This window comes from Oncorhynchus keta, chromosome 2, assembly GCF_023373465.1.
Source record: "Oncorhynchus keta strain PuntledgeMale-10-30-2019 chromosome 2, Oket_V2, whole genome shotgun sequence".
Taxonomy (NCBI): domain Eukaryota; kingdom Metazoa; phylum Chordata; class Actinopteri; order Salmoniformes; family Salmonidae; genus Oncorhynchus; species Oncorhynchus keta.
The window spans coordinates 45,658,307-45,677,599 of NC_068422.1; the positions used below are offsets into that span (position 1 = coordinate 45,658,307).

At 42.7% G+C, this 19,293-nt stretch overlaps 1 protein-coding gene across 1 annotated transcript; it reads right to left on the bottom strand.

Moving 5' to 3' along the window:
• Window positions 1–12,363: 12,363 nt before the first annotated feature.
• LOC118401245 (serum amyloid P-component-like) lies at window positions 12,364–15,384 on the bottom strand. Its single transcript, XM_052477581.1, has 3 exons — window positions 15,288–15,384; window positions 15,063–15,133; window positions 12,364–13,125 (listed from the first exon to the last, which is right to left on the bottom strand). Exons 1-3 carry the CDS (start codon window positions 15,293–15,295, stop codon window positions 12,494–12,496), a joined length of 711 nt encoding a protein of 236 aa, XP_052333541.1. The 5' UTR covers window positions 15,296–15,384; the 3' UTR covers window positions 12,364–12,493.
• Window positions 15,385–19,293: the final 3,909 nt, after the last annotated feature.

The following is a 19,293-nucleotide window of genomic DNA, read 5'->3' on the forward strand; positions in this document are numbered from 1 at the left end:
AGGAGGACAGAAAATAGCTGTCCTCTGGCTACACCATGGTGCTATCCTACAGGGTGCTGTTGAGACTGTTGAGACTATTGCAAAACAGTTTGTTTTATTCAGGTGTTTGACATGACTATATTTAGTATAGTTGTCACATCCTGACCTTAGTTCCTTTTGTATGTTTCTATTTTAGGTTGGTGAGTTGGGGTGGGCATTCTATGTTTTGTTCTTGTGTTTATATTTCTATGTGTTTGGCCTGGTATGGTTCCCAATCAGAGGCAGTTGTCAATAGTTGTCTCTGATTGAGAGCCATACTTAGGTAGCCTGTTTTCCCACTCTTGTTTGTGGGTGGTTATTTTCCGTTTCAGTGTTTTCACCAAACGGGACTGTTTCAGTTTTCCTTTATTCGCTTGTTCATTTGTTTTCTGTCTCTGTGTTCTCCACCAGACAGAACTGTTTCGTGTTGATCTATTTTTGTTATTTTGGTTGTAGTGTTCTGAGTTCAAATAAATATACATCATGAACACGTACCATGCTGCACTTTGGTCCTCTTCACCTTCTTCAACCCACGACAGCCGTTACAATAGTTCTATCTGAAAAAAAAGACATTTTAGTAGGATGTGGTGGCTCCTCTGTGGAGGCTCCTCTGAGGAGGGGTGTGTGTGTGTGTGTGTGATATAATTATTGTCAACCTAAAATATTGTCATATAATCATAAATACAGTTTATGGGTTTTATACAAATTGTCTATATAAGTAGCCTCTAAAATCAGATCAACACTCCTTCTCTGAGACACTTTGTGGATATGGACCCAGGTCAGTTTACCCTCACTGAGCCACTAATGGAATGTCACTTCTTGGTGTGAGATGGCACATACACAAAACTAACTTGGTATAGTGGGACCACATCTCCCAAACACCAATAAATGATCAACTTGGATTATTTAGGTTTAGATGGCCATGTCCCCATGCCGTGAGTCCTGACCTACAAAAACAATGGTGGTCAACCTGTAAATTTGATTCTTGGATTCCAATAAAGTATTTAAGTGTGTGTGTGTGTGTGTGTGTGTGTGTGTGTGTGTGTGTGTATATATGCTTTCATGTGAGCGAGACACTAATCAATCCAGGACTCTTACCTCCAGTATCTTCCTCACTATCACTGGAAGCACGAACACTGAATTCTTACATGTGTCGTTTGGAGCCGGGGACAACCAGAACTTGTGGCTTATCAGTGTGTAGTGACAGGTCTGATAATACTGCCTCCAGGGCAGCCTGTCTGAAAGCTGAAATGGACACTGTCCTCCCTCCTAAACTCATCTCTTTCTCTCCCCTCTCTCACCCACTCCATCTCTATTCCTCTTTAGCAGACTCCATCTATCTTCCTCCCTCATCTCTCACCCACTCAGTCTCTCCTCCCCCCTCTCCACTCGACCCCCTTTTCCCTCTTCCACCCCTACCTCACCTCCACCTCTCTACACACACATCCCCTTCTCTCACCCCTTCCATCTTCCCTCTCCACCCCTCTAGACACAACCCCCCCCTCCCTCCCTCCCTCCCTCCCCCCTCCTCCTCTCTCTTTATCTTCCCCGTATTATCAGGGGAATGTGGTCGGGGAGGTCAGGGCTGCTGGTCAGAGTCAGAGGTCAAGCAGTGGAGCGACCAGTTTCTCACTCTTTCAGACTTTAATGAACCCCTTCAGACCTGGTTTATCTGGCACTGGGGTCTGGGGCAGTGGTGTACCGCAGTTTCGCCGGTCCCCCACAACTTCTTAGCACTGTTTATGAAGTTTATGATATGCATATCACCCTCCTGTTATTAATTGTTGTTTTATTATACTCTCCCATCTTTCAGGAAGAGCTTCTCCCTGACTGGGGATCAGCCAGCATTTCTTCATCAAGCCTGTAGCAGTATTAGACATGTGTCCAGGACGCCAGGATGCCAGGATGTGGACAGGGCTCGCGGCTTGCTAAGGCGTTGTGGATGGGGATAAAGGAAGGGCTTGATCTGCGAGCTACGATTCAGAGGATTGCCAGTTCAAAACCCAGTGCAAGACACATTTCTTTATTCTTCTGTTTTAACCCTTTAGCAAAAATGTACCCTTGGAATTAATGCCTAAACTTAAATATCAACCATTTACACAGAGTGTAAACAGACAGTCACTGAGAACAAGCGAACCAGTAAGATGAGTGAAGTATGGAGTAGTATTGTTTTTTTATACTCAAATATGCATAAATGCACATCTCGAATGGCTTATTTTGACCAATCTCTTTATTTACTGACATTGACACACTTTGATCAAATTCTAAAGATAGAATGATTCAGTTCGTAGGATGAAATGTTAAATCCTTGAAATTGCTCAATGATTTCAACATTATCTCATTGCATTGTTGACCAGCAAATATTGCTCAAATGTCCTAACCCTCATTTGGTGTTTGTTTGGGTTTGGTATATGTCCCTGAAAACACAAATCCCCCCACCCACACACAGATTTTTAAACAAGAAAATAAGATCTATTATACCAAATAGGTGAAAAGTGTGTTGTGTTATATGATGCAAGAAAGCACTTTACAATTCATTTATTTTTATTTTTTTATCAAATGTTATTACCATACAGAGAATCAGACAAAAAGTACTATTCAGACCCTTTGCTATGAGACTTGAAAATGAGCTCAGGTGCATCCTGTTTCCATGGATCGATCTTGAGATATTTCTACGACTTGAGTCCACCTGTGGTAAATTTAATTGATTGGACATGATTTGGAAAGGCACACACATGTCTATATAAGATCCCACAGTTGACAGTGCATGTCAGAGCAAAAACCAAGCCATGAGTGTAACGGCGTTCGTTTGTCGAAAGAGAGTCGGACCAAAATGCAGCGTGGTTGTTACTCATGTTCTTTAATGAATGATCGCGATACATGAAATAACTTATAAATATACAAAACAACAAACGGAACGTGAAAACCTATACAGCCTGTCTGGTGAACATTAACACGGAGACAGGAACAATCACCCACGAAATACACAGTGAAACCCAGGCTACCTAAATATGGTTCCCAATCAGAGACAACAAGAATCACCTGACTCTGATTGAGAACCGCCTCAGGCAGCCAAGCCTATACTAGACACACCCCTAATCAACCACAATCCCAATGCCTACAAAAACCCCAATACGACAACACAATAAATCCATGTCACACCCTGGCCTGAACAAATAATTAAAGAAAACACAAAATACTAAGACCAAGGCGTGACAATGAGGTTGAAGGAATTGTCTTTAGAGCTCCGAGAGAGGATTGTGTCAACGCAAAGATCTGGGGAAGGGTACCAAAAACTTGCTGCAGCATTGAAGGTCCTCAAGAACACAGTGGCCTCAAGACTCTTCCTTGAGCTGGCCGCCCATCCAAACTGAGAAATCCGGGGAGAAGGGCCTTTGTCAGGGAAGTGACCAAGGACCAGAAGGTCACTCTGACAGTGCTCTAGATTTCCTCTATGGAGATGGAAGAACCTTCCAGAAGGACAACAATCTCTGCAGCACTGCACCAATCAGGCCTTTATGATAAATTGGCCAGACGGAAACCACTCCTCAGTAAAAGGCACATGACAGCCTGCTTGGAGTTTGTCAAAAGGCACCTAAAGGACTCTCAGATCATAAGAAACAATATTCTCTGGTCTGATGAAACCAAGATTTAACTATTTGGCCAGAATGCTAAGAGTCACGTCTGAAGGAAACCTGGCACCATCCCTATGGTGAAGCATGGTGGTGGCAGCATCGTGCTGTGGGGACGTTTTTCAGTGGCAGGGACTGGGAGACCAGTCAGGATAGAGGGAAAGATAAATGGAGCAAAGTACAGAAAGATCCTTGATGAAAACCTGCTCCAGAGTGCTCAGGACCTCAGACTGGGTGAAGGTAGTACTTCCGGGTTGGAGCGAGCGGTCGCATCCGCATTTCGCTCCGCAGGTAGTATAACTTTTTCATTACATTTCATTATAGTACAACGGTTTGATTTGTCTAATCTTAGCAATGTCTTCTTAGCTAGCTACATAGCCGTCTTTGAATCAAAGATAATTGCGTAATTATCGTATTTCGTCGTCCTAACGTAGTCTTCACTGCTCTGCCCAGCAGCTAGCCAGCTAGCAAACGTCCACCGATTAGCAGCACTGTAGAAACTATTACACTCAACTGAACGACTTGATTAGTGTAGTGTTAGCTAGCTACATAGCTGTCTTTGCTGTCTTCGTATCCAAGATAATTGTGTAGTCTTAGAGTGATTATCTTAATTTACCGAGGTTAGCTAGCCAGCTATTTGTCGTCCTTAACGTAGGAGACACTGCTAGCTAGCCAACAGCTAGCCAACGTCTTCCGGATAGAACTCAACAACCCGGTCGCATTCCGCTTCGCTCCACAGGTAGTATCACATTTCATTACAGTACAACGGTTTGATTTGTTTGATCGTAGCTAGCTACATAGCTAGCTACATAGCAGTCTTTGTATCAAAGATAATTGTGTAGTCTAGAGCGATTTTCTAGGTTAGCTAGCCAGCTATTGTCGTTCTTTTAACGCAACGTAACGTAATCAACACTGCTAGCTAGCCAGCTAGCCCCCGAATAGCAGCACTGTAGAAACTATTACACTCAACGGAACGACTTGATTAGTGTAGTGTCAACAACGCAGCCACTGCCAGCTAGCCTACAAAGTCAACAATGCAGCCACTGCCAGCTAGCCTACTTCAGCAGTACTGTATCATTTGAATCATTTTAGTCAATAAGATTCTTGCTACGTAAGCTTAACTTTCTGAACATTCGAGATGTGTAGTCCACTTGTCATTCCAATCTCCTTTGCATTAGCGTAGCCTCTTCTGTAGCCTGTCAACTATGTGTCTGTCTATCCCTGTTCTCTCCTCTCTGCACAGACCATACAAACGCTCCACCCTAATCTGGTGGTCCCAGCGCGCACGACCCACGTGGAGTTCCAGGTCTCCGGTAGCCTCTGGAACTGCCGATCTGCGGCCAACAAGGCAGAGTTCATCTCAGCCTATGCCTCCCTCCAGTCCCTCGGCTTCTTGGCACTGACGGAAACATGGATCACCACAGATAACACTGCCACTCCTACTGCTCTCTCTTCGTCCGCCCACGTGTTCTCGCACACCCTGAGAGCTTCTGGTCAGCGGGGTGGTGGCACCGGGATCCTCATCTCTCCCAAGTGGTCATTCTCTCTTTCTCCCCTTACCCATCTGTCTATCGCCTCCTTTGAATTCCATGCTGTCACAGTTACCAGCCCTTTCAAGCTTAACATCCTTATCATTTATCGCCCTCCAGGTTCCCTCGGAGAGTTCATCAATGAGCTCGATGCCTTGATAAGCTCCTTTCCTGAGGACGGCTCACCTCTCACAGTTCTGGGAGACTTTAACCTCCCCACGTCTACCTTTGACTCATTCCTCTCTGCCTCCTTCTTTCCACTCCTCTCCTCTTTTGACCTCACCCTCTCACCTTCCCCCTACTCACAAGGCAGGCAATACGCTCGACCTCATCTTTACTAGATGCTGTTCTTCCACTAACCTCATTGCAACTCCCCTCCAAGTCTCCGACCACTACCTTGTATCCTTTTCCCTCTCGCTCTCATCCAACACTTCCCACACTGCCCCTACTCGGATGGTATCGCGCCGTCCCAACCTTCGCTCTCTCTCTCCCCGCTACTCTCTCCTCTTCCATCCTATCATCTCTTCCCTCTGCTCAAACCTTCTCCAACCTATCTCCTGATTCTGCCTCCTCAACCCTCCTCTCCTCCCTTTCTGCATCCTTTGACTCTCTATGCCCCCTATCCTCCAGGCCGGCTCGGTCCTCCCCTCCCGCTCCGTGGCTCGACGACTCATTGCGAGCTCACAGAACAGGGCTCCGGGCAGCCGAGCGGAAATGGAGGAAAACTCGCCTCCCTGCGGACCTGGCATCCTTTCGCTCCCTCCTCTCTACATTTTCCTCTTCTGTCTCTGCTGCTAAAGCCACTTTCTACCACTCTAAATTCCAAGCTTCTGCCTCTAACCCTAGGAAGCTCTTTGCCACCTTGTCCTCCCTCCTGAATCCTCCTCCCCCCCCCCCTCCTCCCTCTCTGCAGATGACTTTGTCAACCATTTTGAAAAGAAGGTCGATGACATCCGATCCTCGTTTGCTAAGTCAAACGACACCGCTGGTTCTGCTCACACTGCCCTACCCTGTGCTCTGACCTCTTTCTCCCCTCTCTCTCCAGATGAAATCTCGCGTCTTGTGACGGCCGGCCGCCCAACAACCTGCCCGCTTGACCCTATCCCCTCCTCTCTTCTCCAGACCATTTCCGGAGACCTTCTCCCTTACCTCACCTCGCTTATCAACTCATCCCTGACCGCTGGCTACGTCCCTTCCGTCTTCAAGAGAGCGAGAGTTGCACCCCTTCTGAAAAAACCTACACTCGATCCCTCCGATGTCAACAACTACAGACCAGTATCCCTTCTTTCTTTTCTCTCCAAAACTCTTGAACGTGCCGTCCTTGGCCAGCTCTCCCGCTATCTCTCTCAGAATGACCTTCTTGATCCAAATCAGTCAGGTTTCAAGACTAGTCATTCAACTGAGACTGCTCTTCTCTGTATCACGGAGGCGCTCCGCACCGCTAAAGCTAACTCTCTCTCCTCTGCTCTCATCCTTCTAGACCTATCGGCTGCCTTCGATACTGTGAACCATCAGATCCTCCTCTCCACCCTCTCCGAGTTGGGCATCTCCAGCGCGGCCCACGCTTGGATTGCGTCCTACCTGACAGGTCGCTCCTACCAGGTGGCGTGGCGAGAATCTGTCTCCTCACCACGCGCTCTCACCACTGGTGTCCCCCAGGGCTCTGTTCTAGGCCCTCTCCTATTCTCGCTATACACCAAGTCACTTGGCTCTGTCATAACCTCACATGGTCTCTCCTATCATTGCTATGCAGACGACACACAATTAATCTTCTCATTTCCCCCTTCTGATGACCAGGTGGCGAATCGCATCTCTGCATGTCTGGCAGACATATCAGTGTGGATGACGGATCACCACCTCAAGCTGAACCTCGGCAAGACGGAGCTGCTCTTCCTCCGGGGAAGGACTGCCCGTTCCATGATCTCGCCATCACGGTTGACAACTCCATTGTGTCCTCCTCCCAGAGCGCTAAGAACCTTGGCGTGATCCTGGACAACACCCTGTCGTTCTCAACTAACATCAAGGCGGTGGCCCGTTCCTGTAGGTTCATGCTCTACAACATCCGCAGAGTACGACCCTGCCTCACACAGGAAGCGGCGCAGGTCCTAATCCAGGCACTTGTCATCTCCCGTCTGGATTACTGCAACTCGCTGTTGGCTGGGTTCCCTGCCTGTGCCATTAAACCCCTACAACTCATCCAGAACGCCGCAGCCCGTCTGGTGTTCAACCTTCCCAAGTTCTCTCACGTCACCCCGTTCCTCCGCTCTCTCCACTGGCTTCCAGTTGAAGCTCGCATCCACTACAAGACCATGGTGCTTGCCTACGGAGCTGTGAGGGGAACGGCACCTCAGTACCTCCAGGCTCTGATCAGGCCCTACACCCAAACAAGGGCACTGCGTTCATCCACCTCTGGCCTGCTCGCCTCCCTACCACTGATGAAGTACAGTTCCCGCTCAGCCCAGTCAAAACTGTTCGCTGCTCTGGCCCCCAATGGTGGAACACACTCCCTCACGATGCCAGGACAGCGGAGTCAATCACCACCTTCCGGAGACACCTGAAACCCCACCTCTTTAAGGAATACCTAGGATAGGATAAGTAATGCTTCTCACCCCCCCCTCTTTTAAGATTTAGATGCACTATTGTAAAGTGACTGTTCCACTGGATGTCATAAGGTGAATGCACCAATTTGTAAGTCGCTCTGGATAAGAGCGTCTGCTAAATGACTTAAATGTAAATGTAATGTAAGGTGAAGGTGATGGTGTTCCAACAGAACAACAACTCTAAGCACACAGCTAAGACAACACAGGACAAGTCTATGAATGTCCTTGAGTGGTCCAGACAGAGCCCAGACTTGAACCAAATCGAAAACCTCTGGAGAGATCTGAAAATAGCTGTGCAGCGACGCTCAAATCCAACGTGACAGATCTTGAGAGGATCTGCAGAGACGAATGGGAGAAACTCCCCAAAAACAGATCTGCCACGCTCATAGTGTCATACCCGAGGAGACTCAAGGCTGTAATCGCTGCCAAAGGTGCTTCAACAAATTACTGAAAAAAGGGCCTGAATACAGTTTTTTATTTGTAATACATTTGCAAACATTTCTAAAAACCTGATTTTGATTTGTCATTATGGGGTACTGTGTGTAGATTGATAAGTGAAAAACAATTTCATCCATTTTAGAATAAGGCTGTGAAGCAATTTATTGGTGGGAGAAATCCAAGGAGTCTGAATACTTTACTTATAGAAATGCTTTATAAATAGAAATGTCTGGGCTTATAAGAACACTGGTTTCACTTCATACATCAACCGCTGTTTGAGGAGCAAACTCTCGCTTCGTGACAGGTGATATTCTGCCCAAACTCTGTATGCTGTGGGCTCTCAAACAGTGTCCCTGCAGCTACCCAAAGCTTCATTTGGCAAACCAAGTGAAATTTGTTCAGGGAACATCGATAGCGACATGTTTATACAACGAAACATGTTTAATTAAACTGTGACAGCCCATATCTCTGTGTGCTCAAGAAAGGAATGGAGGAGCGAGAGGAGAAGATGGAAACATACACTGATGAGGTAATGTGTCAGCCTAATAATTATGAAAATATAATAATGCCCTATTACTAGGCTATTCAAAATCAACTACGAATTCATTATAATTGTAAGCTAACTCTGTAAGGCACCCTGCACAATCAGTGAACCAACAGCATCGCCTAGGGCTATACTTTCTCTCCCAAACTCATGGATAGAAGTATGAATAATAATGCAGTCCACACTCAACGGTGATTCATTTTAGAGTATAGGATAGACAAATGATGTACCAAAGACATCTTAAATCTGTATATTGTTTATGTTTTTCTGCCATGCGTAATATCCAGTAGGCTATTAGACAGTGTATTGTATAAACGGCACGATCAATATTTGAATTCAGTTTTTTTTTGTCAGGCTTGTGCTCGTATACAGTATAGGCCTATGCTTATGCATAACCTTTAATATGTGTATGGGTGGTCTACATGCAATGTCTTAAATGCTTTGAATTAGTCATCATGGTTAGAGGGACAACAGAAAACGGATTCCCAGGCCATTAGCCGGTCGTTAGCGAGTTGGGTATTCCCAACGCATATCCAGAGTGCATAATAGGAGATTACCGTGACTCAACGGTCACGTGGAATTTGACCGTGGTCGTGACTCATGACCGCCGATATGGCGGTAATATGATCACCACCACAGCCCTAGGTAACACACACGTTACTGGTTAAGTTGTGTTGTTCCTATGATTATTGTGTTTTTTGTTGCATTGTTTGTATATGGTTGTATTTAGAATTTGTGTGACTGCTCTTGTCTATCAGTGAATCCGTGTTTCGTTACTTGGCGTGTTTTGTGTTTTTCATGGAGCCCAAATAATTAAATGGCATTACTGCTAAAAGGTCAGCTTCACTGTCAAGTTCCAGAGAAAGCTTTCCCAACCCTCATTCTTTGATTGTGTAGTTATAGGCCAACTATAACCAACCACCAAGCAGACTGTGGCCAGTAAAATAAGAAATTGTCATTTGAATGTCTGAACCACCCTTAACATATCAGTCTGGTATGACAAAGGATTCAATAGACAGATGTAACAGATCCAAGAGAAATCATGTTGTTTCATGAGTTGGATGATCAAATTCGAGGTTTCAAAGATCTGTCTGCAAATATAGACAGGTAGATTTTTGTGATCCAATTTCCACTAAAACTAAAGATTTAGTTGAGCAAGCTGCTTATTTGACGTGTGTCGTTTCTGTACTTTTTGAGAGCAGGCTGATGGGTGAAAATATGATCACTTGATAAGGGAACAGCGTATGCAACCTGAGGCAAACTTTTATTGTGACTTTTTCAAATCCTCAATAGCCTATAGTCGCATCATACAGTGCATTCGTAAAGTATTCAGACCCCTTGAATTTTCCCCAAAATTTTTTTATTACAACCTTGTTATAATCAAATCTAATCTATCAATCTACACACAATACCCCATAATGACCAAGCAAAACCAGGTTTATGTATTTTTTTGCAAATGTATCACAAATAAAAAACTGAAATAGTACATTTACATAAGTATTCAGACCCTTTACTCAGTACTTTGTAGAAGCACCTTTGGCAGCGATAACAGCCTCGAGTCTTTGTGGATATGACGCTATAAGCGTGGCAGATCTGTATTTGGGGAGTTTCTCCCATTCGTCTCTGTAGATCCTCTGAAGCTCTGTCACGTTGGATGGGAGCATCGCTGCACAGCTATTTTCAGGTCTCTTCAGGGATGTTCGATCGGGTTCAAGTCTGGGCTCTGGCTGGGCCACTCAAGGACATTCAGAGACTTCTCCCGAAGCCACTCCTGTGTTGTCTTAGCTGTGTGCTTAGAGTTGTTGTTCTTTTGGAACTTGGACCTTCACCCCAGTCTGAGGTCCTGAGCGCTCTGCAGCAGGTTTTCATCAAGGATCTTTCTGTACTTTGCTCCATTTATCTTTCCCTCTGGTCTCCCAGACCCTGCCGCTGAAAAACACCCCCAAAGCACGATGCTGTCACCACCATGCTTCACAATAGGGATTGTGCCAGGTTTCCTCAAAACGTGACTCTGGATATTCAGGAAAAATAGTTAAATCTTGGTTTCATTATATCAGAGAATCTTGTTTCTCATGATCTGAGAGTCCTTTAGGTGCCTTTTGGCAAACTCCAAATGGGCTGTCATATGCCTTTTACTGAGGAGTGGCTTCCGTCTGGCCACTCTAACATTAAGGGCTGATTGGTGAAGTGCTGCAAAGATGTTTGGCCTTCTGGAAGGTTCTCCCATCTCCACAGAAGAATTATAGAGCTCTGTCAGAGTGACCATCTGTTTCTTGGTCACCTCCCTGACCAAACTCCTTCTCCCCGGATTTCTCAGTTTGGCTGGACGGCCAGCTCAAGGAAGAGTCTTGAGGCCACAGTGTTCTTGAGGAAAATGAGTGCAGCAGAACGGTTTTGGTACCCTTCCCAAGATATTTGCCTTGACACAATCCTCTCTCGGAGCTCTACAGACAATTCCTTTGACCTCATGGCTTGGTTTTTACTCAGACATGCTGTGTCGACTGTGGAACCTTATATAGACAGGTGTGTGCATTTCCAAATCATGTGCAATCATTTTAACTTACCACAGGTGGACTTCAATCAAGTTGTAGAAATATCTCAACAACGATCAATAGAAACAGGATGCACCTGAGCTCAATTTTGAGTCTCATTGCAAAAGGGTCTGAATACTTATGTAAATAAGATTATATATATATATATATATATATATATATAAATATACAGTATATATATATATATATATATATATATAAATGTGCAAACAAATTCTATAAACCTTTTATCACTTTGTCATTATAGGGTATTTTGTGTAGATTGCTGATGTTTGTTTTTAATACATTTTAGAATAACTGGTCTGAATTCGTTCCGAAAGCACTGTATATTTTTTGATATTATCCTTTATTATTTAGAGAGATCTAGGATTTCTGGTACCCCTGGGACTTTTGGGAACATTACCAGAACTTTGCAACCCTAATAGACCAGTGCAGGATCATCTCCTTGCTCAGTATCGAAGGGAAGCTCTTCTTCAGCACTGTAGCTAGGCGGCTGGCAGACTTTCTCTCCAACAACAGCTACATCGATACTGATGAGATGAGAGAGATGCCAGACTTGGCTCTCACACAGTCACATGTGGAGCGCGTTCCTCTGTCCAGGCGTTGCTGACGCATGCCACATCTTAAAACGCCTTGATAGGTATTTTACATCAAATGTTACAGCAATCTGGTGCCCTATGACACAGTCAATTACGTGGCACGAAACTAATGTTTGATGCATGCAACGTCTGAGCAGGGGAAAGCGACCTACAATGTGGTAGCTACAGTACCAACGTAACAGAGAAGTCTAGCCTCACTTCATGCATTTCTGAGTCAACCTTTAGGTCTTTAAAGCTAGAATCCTTTTAACACTAACAAAGCGGTCACCCCACCTCTGATTTGGTAAAAAGCTGAGGGATGGGCCTGGAGATCTGTAACCGCTCTCAAATTCATAGACAGAGCCATGAAGGCAGAGCTATGGATGCAAGGACTGGTCATCCATAATAACAGCATTATCATTTTTGTTTATTTATTTTTTATGTCAGCAATGAGTCATGAGCAGAGAACATCTAAAATCAAGGATTTATTGATTTGATTCAAGACATAAACAACAGTATGACACAGCAGAACAACAAACATGCATCTTATGTTACATTATCTACTTGTGAATGCTGATCACATCTGAGCATTTTTTTTTTTGCTAATAATTATGACATTCATTTTTAAATTCACTTTTCTCTATGAACACTTTCCCCTCAATACTGAACTGCAAGTCTTTCCAGTTGAGAATATTTCCTGGAGTAAATCTATTCACCTCCATATACATTTGTATTTCACAGGGAGAGATGACACTGTCCCAGAAGTGGACGTCAGTAACTTCCCCCACAAAGGATTGTGAGGCATCAAAACCTCCGCCATAACTGTCTTGCTCTTGGACTAACATTATACTTGGTGTGCCAGTTACAGATGTATCAGGTTGAAGAATCCTCCGTGCACTACGCTTGCCATTAACCCACAGCTGGGTCAGACCAGTTTTAGAGTCCCAGGTCCAGCAGATGGAGATCCATTCATTTTTTGAATCTGGCAAACTGAAGAAATCCAGTATATATCCCCTGATATGCACTCGGTACACACCCATGGAGCGTTTGTACAACAACAAATCATTGTCATGAGACTGGGTTGCTAGAGAAAAAAGGGACTGGCCTCGTTCTAGCTCAGAGTTGAACCTCTGACACATGGTCATAGCAGAAATGGGCTTTGAGACGTTGGCATGGAGCTTTACGTGTGAGGTGGTTGTCGTCATTGGGATTACGAACACCTTACCTGAGAGATCTGTAGGACATGGAGAGAGTCAAACTCACCATTAAATAATGTTAAAACAAACCTGCAAGTCAGTCCAATGCGAGTTAATAGTCACAATATTAGAAATGTTAAGACTTTACGTCCAAATCATCTAAAATGTTTTGTGTAGCTCGATGAAGTTACTTCTAGATAATTTGGACATGAAGCCCAAACATTTTTAATATCGGGACTATTGACTTGCATCGGATTTGTGCCACAACACTAAAAAAGTTTGCATTTGGTAACTGCAGACCTGGGTAGAAAATAGTTGTATCTTGTAGTTTATTTGTAAATACAAACTTTTCACATACTTGAGGTAGTCGAATATCATTTATATAGCGTTTCAACTAAAGGCAAAAATAAATTATTTTGTAATACCTCTCATAAATCCAAATAATATTTGAAGGTATTTGAATATGTGCAAGTCACATGAAAACAAAATAAAACATTATTTGATGGCTGCCAAATGTTTGATGAAGAACCAAAAAACTACAACAGTTAGTTGAACTAGTCTAAATATATGATCATAAGCACATGGTTTGGAGAGCTTTTAGATATGCATCTTCAAAATGACAAATAATTATATTTTCATAGAGTGAGACATAAGGTAATTCAGTATCACTTGACATCAAGTTCCAATACATGTGTAGTACATTTCTGATTGTTACAATAGCAACAGTGTTGCTATATAGGACATTGGACATTGCTTCAGAATTTCAAAATGTAATTATTACATAAGTGGAATAAGGAACAGTCACTATTCCTAGTAGTTACAAAAATTCTCAGCTCATTGCTATGCAATTGCCAAAGTATTATGTATCAACAAGCTAATAATACAGGTTGCTCCAAAAGTAGTAACAGTTTTATTACACAGGCACAAGAACAGGTTAATGTTAAGTGTTATTGAGAATGCTAACAGTAACCAAATATGTCTATCACGTGTCGAAAGGAAACTAAATATCCCAAAACTGTCTTCTTGAATCGACTACAACCAAGGTAGGTGGACAATCCTGTTAGTTTGTATTCTGAATAAACTATCCCTTTAAAGTTGGTATAGTGTGTGTTTGAAACAAGAGCACACCCTCAGATGACAAAGGGGTTCAAAGTTGCTTTTGCTAAGCATCCAACTTGCTGTTTGCAAATGGCTTTGAATTGAACCTTGAACCTTTTCAGTGGCATGTTGAAAGAGTCAAACAGTAAAGTAGTTGAGTATAACAACTTACTTATACTTACTGCATCTGTACAAAACATCATTTGTTAATTGGTTTGATTGTATTATGTACACATGAGGAAATGGACATTCAGGAGAATGGACCTTTACAAAATGTTCAGATAGAAATGTATTGTGTAGATCAAAAATGACTGTCAGATTGAAGATTGGAATAGTAGAGGAGATTGTGTGTGCTCTATTTATTTACGCCATTAGTTGAAGGCAGCCAATCCAATAGTTTTAGAAAAGTGGTCACTTTCTGAGATCTGTATTAAACTAGTTTTGAAAGGTAGTCACTTCCTGAGATCTGTATTAAACTAGTTTTGAAAGGTAGTCACTTCCTGAGATCTGTATTAAACTAGTTTTGAAAGGTAGTCACTTCCTGAGATCTGTATTAAACTAGTTTTGAAAGGTAGTCACTTCCTGAGATCTGTATTAAACTAGTTTTGAAAGGTAGTCACTTCCTGAGATCTGTATTAAACTAGTTTTGAAAGGTAGTCACTTTCTGAGATCTGTATTCAAATAGTTGTAGTCGTCTCCAAAGTAACTATTTGTTCCCCCTGAAAAATAGTAGCATTCACAAAACATAGTTTAAACGTTATTCCAGGTCTACAACACAGTGTCCAAGTAAACTAAACCAAAGCATGGATTTCTGTCAAACCTTGCCCATAGACTGTTACCAGGGTAAGAATAAAATCTCTCTCAAAGAAACTCTCACCTTGAAGGTCACCATAACAGCCATAGATCAGGACCAGCAAAAACACCAGCTTCCCCGTTAGATTGAGTGCACTGTAGAAAGAGAACAACAAATCACTGACAGTATCACACTTACTATTATTAAATCAGCCTTCAAGAACCATTCTGAGTTCTTTGCAAAAAGAACTGTATAAATGATGCTGAATTGACTGTGGAGTTCACAGAAGTCATCGGGATTGAAAATTACCTCTCCATATTTTTGGGAATCCCGATGAAGGGAAGCAAACCAGTTTCACCTGAAACCTCCTCTGTTTTCCTCTTTTTAAATCAACGGTTAGCAGGGGCGTAATGATTACTGACCAATGGGGAATAATATACACACAACTTCCACTTGTGTCATCAGTGTCATTTCAGGGGAATTTGGGGTTGTTAATGTTTATCAGTCAGATTCAATCAAACCTGCAAGGTTATTCATCTCTGTTTACACAACAACCTGTGTAGACACACACTGGGAAAAAGTCAATAAATATATCATGCTTTTTCTGTTTCATTCTCCTCTGAAAATAACAAACGTTGCACTTTGCACAGAGTTCATCTGCATACACATTCTAAAATAAAGACACCAGACAATTAGTATGAGATAGTATTGCACTACTATTATCAGAGCTTCTTCTGTTTTCTTTCTGGCATCAAACATATTCACTTGAACCAGAAGGGGACTAGGGTTCCAATTTTGGAACACCCCCCATGTTCAGCTGGAAGGTGGCGCATGGAACGCAAAAGTATTCCTAAAAATATTTAACCTCCACACATTAACAAGTCCAATGGCTCAAATGAAAGACAAACACCTTGTTTATCTACCCAGCAAGTCAGATTTCTAAAATGTTTTACGGTGAAAACATAGCACATATTTATGTCAAACCACCACCGAAGACACAGCTAATTTGCATAGCCAAGTTGAAAAAAATATGCAATCAACAAACGCAGGATTAAAAGAAAAATAATGCACTAACCTTTTGAAATCTTCATCAGATGACAGTAATATAACATGTTACACAGTACATTTATGTTTTTTTCAATAATATGCTATATATATCCATAAATCTCTGTTTACAATGATGCATCGTTCAAAAAAATGCTACTCAAATGTCCTGAGAAATGACGATAGCTCCGGCAGATAACGTCAGCTAACAAGGAATACACATCATAATCTTTGACTAAATATGCATGTTCTACATATATATAGTTAGATACACTTCTTCTGAATGCAATCGCTGTGTTACATTTATTTTTAACGTTACAGGTTTCGTTCACTAGGCTATACTATGAGTCGGCGCTCAAAAAGTAGCATTATGGCTCCTCTATCTTGGAGTCCACATAAACCCACATTTACCACATAAATATTCCCTTACCTTTGCTGTTCTTCCATCAGAAGACCTGGAAGGAATTATACTTACCAAAAACAGCGTTTAGTTTTGCAGTCTGTGTCTTTCGGTTCTCAAACGACACATTTCGGTTGAAATGTAGCCAAAAGTCAAGTGGATACGCACCAAAACGTTGAACTTACATATTATATGTTGACTAAACTTATCAAACTAAGTTCATAATCAAGCTTTAACATGTTATAAAGGTGTACAGCAATCGTGAGGACGAACAGAAACGCATGCATTGTATAATCGATCTTGGAAAAAAGACAGGACCGGAGCAGAGTGCGCATGAGAGTGACCTGTTTTTTCGCGTGACCGAAAGGTTTCGGCCCGCCAAAACTCTCGTGAGCGCGCGATTCTCACAATGAGAATCCTCATTGAAAGCTGAGATCGCGCTGAAGACAGAGACTGTTCCCAGACCTGTAGGTGCTTGGGGAGGGTGGGGGCGATGACGTCAAAGTTGGGCCAACTTTTCTGATGACAAGAGAGAGTTTGGGAGAATGACTGCCCTGAGAGTTCTGCTTTACATACAGACATAATTTAAACGGTTTTAGAAGCTTTAGAGTGTTTTCTATTCAATAATATTTTTTATTTGCATATATTAGCAACTTTTGACAAAAAAAAAATGGTTTACTATGGGCACGCAATTACTCCAGCGGGGGCAGTAGACAGCCCTATCCCCAACAGGTTTTAATACACAGGAATACTGATTTGTACAATGACTTTTAGAGTGAAAGGTGCCACGTATATACAATTATGACTATTGTCATTGTAATTTATAAAACACAACGTTATCAATACCTGGTGAATGATTATTGCTTTTGTTTTGCTGCCTGAGGCGGTTCTCAATCAGAGTCAGGTGATTCTTGTTGTCTCTGATGGGGAACCGTATTTAGGTAGCCTGGGTTTCACTGTGTATTTCGTGAGTGATTGTTCCTGTCTCTGTGTAGTTTCACTTTTTCCATTAAAGTCATGAGTAACCACCACGCTGCATTTCGGTCCGACTCTCTTTCTACAAACGAAGAACGACGTTACAGGTGCCATGTTTCCTCCAGACATGAAGCTTGGTAATCAGGCCAAAGAGTTCAATCTTGGTTTCATTATACCAGAGAATCTTGTTTCTCATCGTCTGAGAGTCCTTTAGTTGCCTTTTGGCAAATTCTAAGCGGGTTGTCATGTGCCTTTTACTGAGATGTGGCTTACGTCTGACCACTCTACCATTAAAACCTCTTGGTGTTAGGGGGCAGTATTTTCATTTTTGAAAAAAAACGTTATTTTGTCTGGAAAAGATGCTAGAATATGCATATAATTGACAGCTTTGGATAGAAAACACTCTAACGTTTCCAAAACTGTACAGATATTGTCTGTGAGTATAACAGAACTGATGTTGCAGGCGAAAGCCTGAGAAAAATCCAATCCGGAAGTGCCCCAGGTTTTGAAAGCGCTGCGTTCCAATGACTCCCTATTCAGCTGTGAATGTACCATCAACGAGCTTACACTTTCTACGAATTCCCCAAGGTGTCTACAGCATTGTGACATAGTTTTACGCATTTCTGTTGAAGAATAGCCGTAGGCGGCCACATTGCTCTCGCGTAAAATACAGAGGTAGCCATTACTCCAATGGTCCTAGTGAAAAACGAATTGTCCTGACGGATATATTATCGAATAGATATTAGAAAAACACCTTGAGAATCGATTCTAAACAACGTTTGCCATGTTTCTGTCGATATTATGGAGCTAATTTGGAATATTTTTTGCCGTTGTGGTGACCGCAATTTCCGTGCGATTTCTCAGCCAAACGTGAAGAACAAACGGAGCTATTTCGCCTACAAAAATAATATTTTGGGAAAAATGAACTTTGGCTGTCTACCTGGGAGTCTCGTGAGTGAAAACCGTGACAATGTTGCCTGCTGCTAGCAAGGCATAATGCTATGCTAGGCTATGATAAACTTACACAAATGCTTGTCTAGCGTTGGCTGTAAAGCAACGCTAGACAAGATGACAGGGTGATTAACAAAAGGCTAAGCTGTGTTCCAATATATTTCACTTGTGATTTTCATGAATAGGAATAATTTCTAGGAAGATTTATGTCTGTTTCGTTATGCTAATTAGTGTCAGATGATGACAACGGTCCCGTTCACGGGATGGGGTGTCACTACAGGTTAAGGACTGATTGGTGGAGCGCTGCAGAGATGGTTGTCCTTGTGGTAGGTTCTCCCATCTCCACAGAGGAACTCTGGAGTTGTGTCAGAGTGACCATCAGGTTCTTACTCACCTCCCTGACCAAGGCCCTTCTCCCCTGATTGCTCAGTTTGGCCAGACGGCCAGCTTTAGGAAGAGTGTTGGTGTTTCCAAACTTCATCCATTTAAGAATGATGGAGGCCGCTGTGTTCTTGGGGACCTTGAATGCTGCAAAAAAAAATAATTGGAAGCTTACCTCAGATCTTTGCCTCGATACAATCCTGTCTCAGAGCTTTATGGACAATTCCTTCTACCTTAATTTTTTTAAGAACAAATTCTTATTTTCAATGACGGCCTAGGAACAGTGGGTTAACTGCCTGTTCAGGGGCAGAACGACAGATTTGTACCTTGTCAGCTCGGGGATTCGAACTTGCAACCTTTCGGTTACTAGTCCAACACTCTAACCACTAGGCTACCCTGCCGCCCCCTTGGCTTAGGGACCTTATATACAAGTGTGTGCCTTTCCAAATCATGTCCAATCAATTTAATTTACCACAGGTGGACTCCAATCAAGTTGTAGAAACGTCTGCTAAATGGCATATTATTATTATTATTATCTTAAAGATGATCAATGGAAACAGGATG

Coding starts and splice junctions, on each gene's coding strand:
- LOC118401245 (XM_052477581.1), bottom strand. Junction 13,126..15,062: donor CTGTTATGGTGACCTTCAAG/GTGAGAGTTTCT, acceptor CATGTCCTACAG/ATCTCTCAGGTAAGGTGTTC.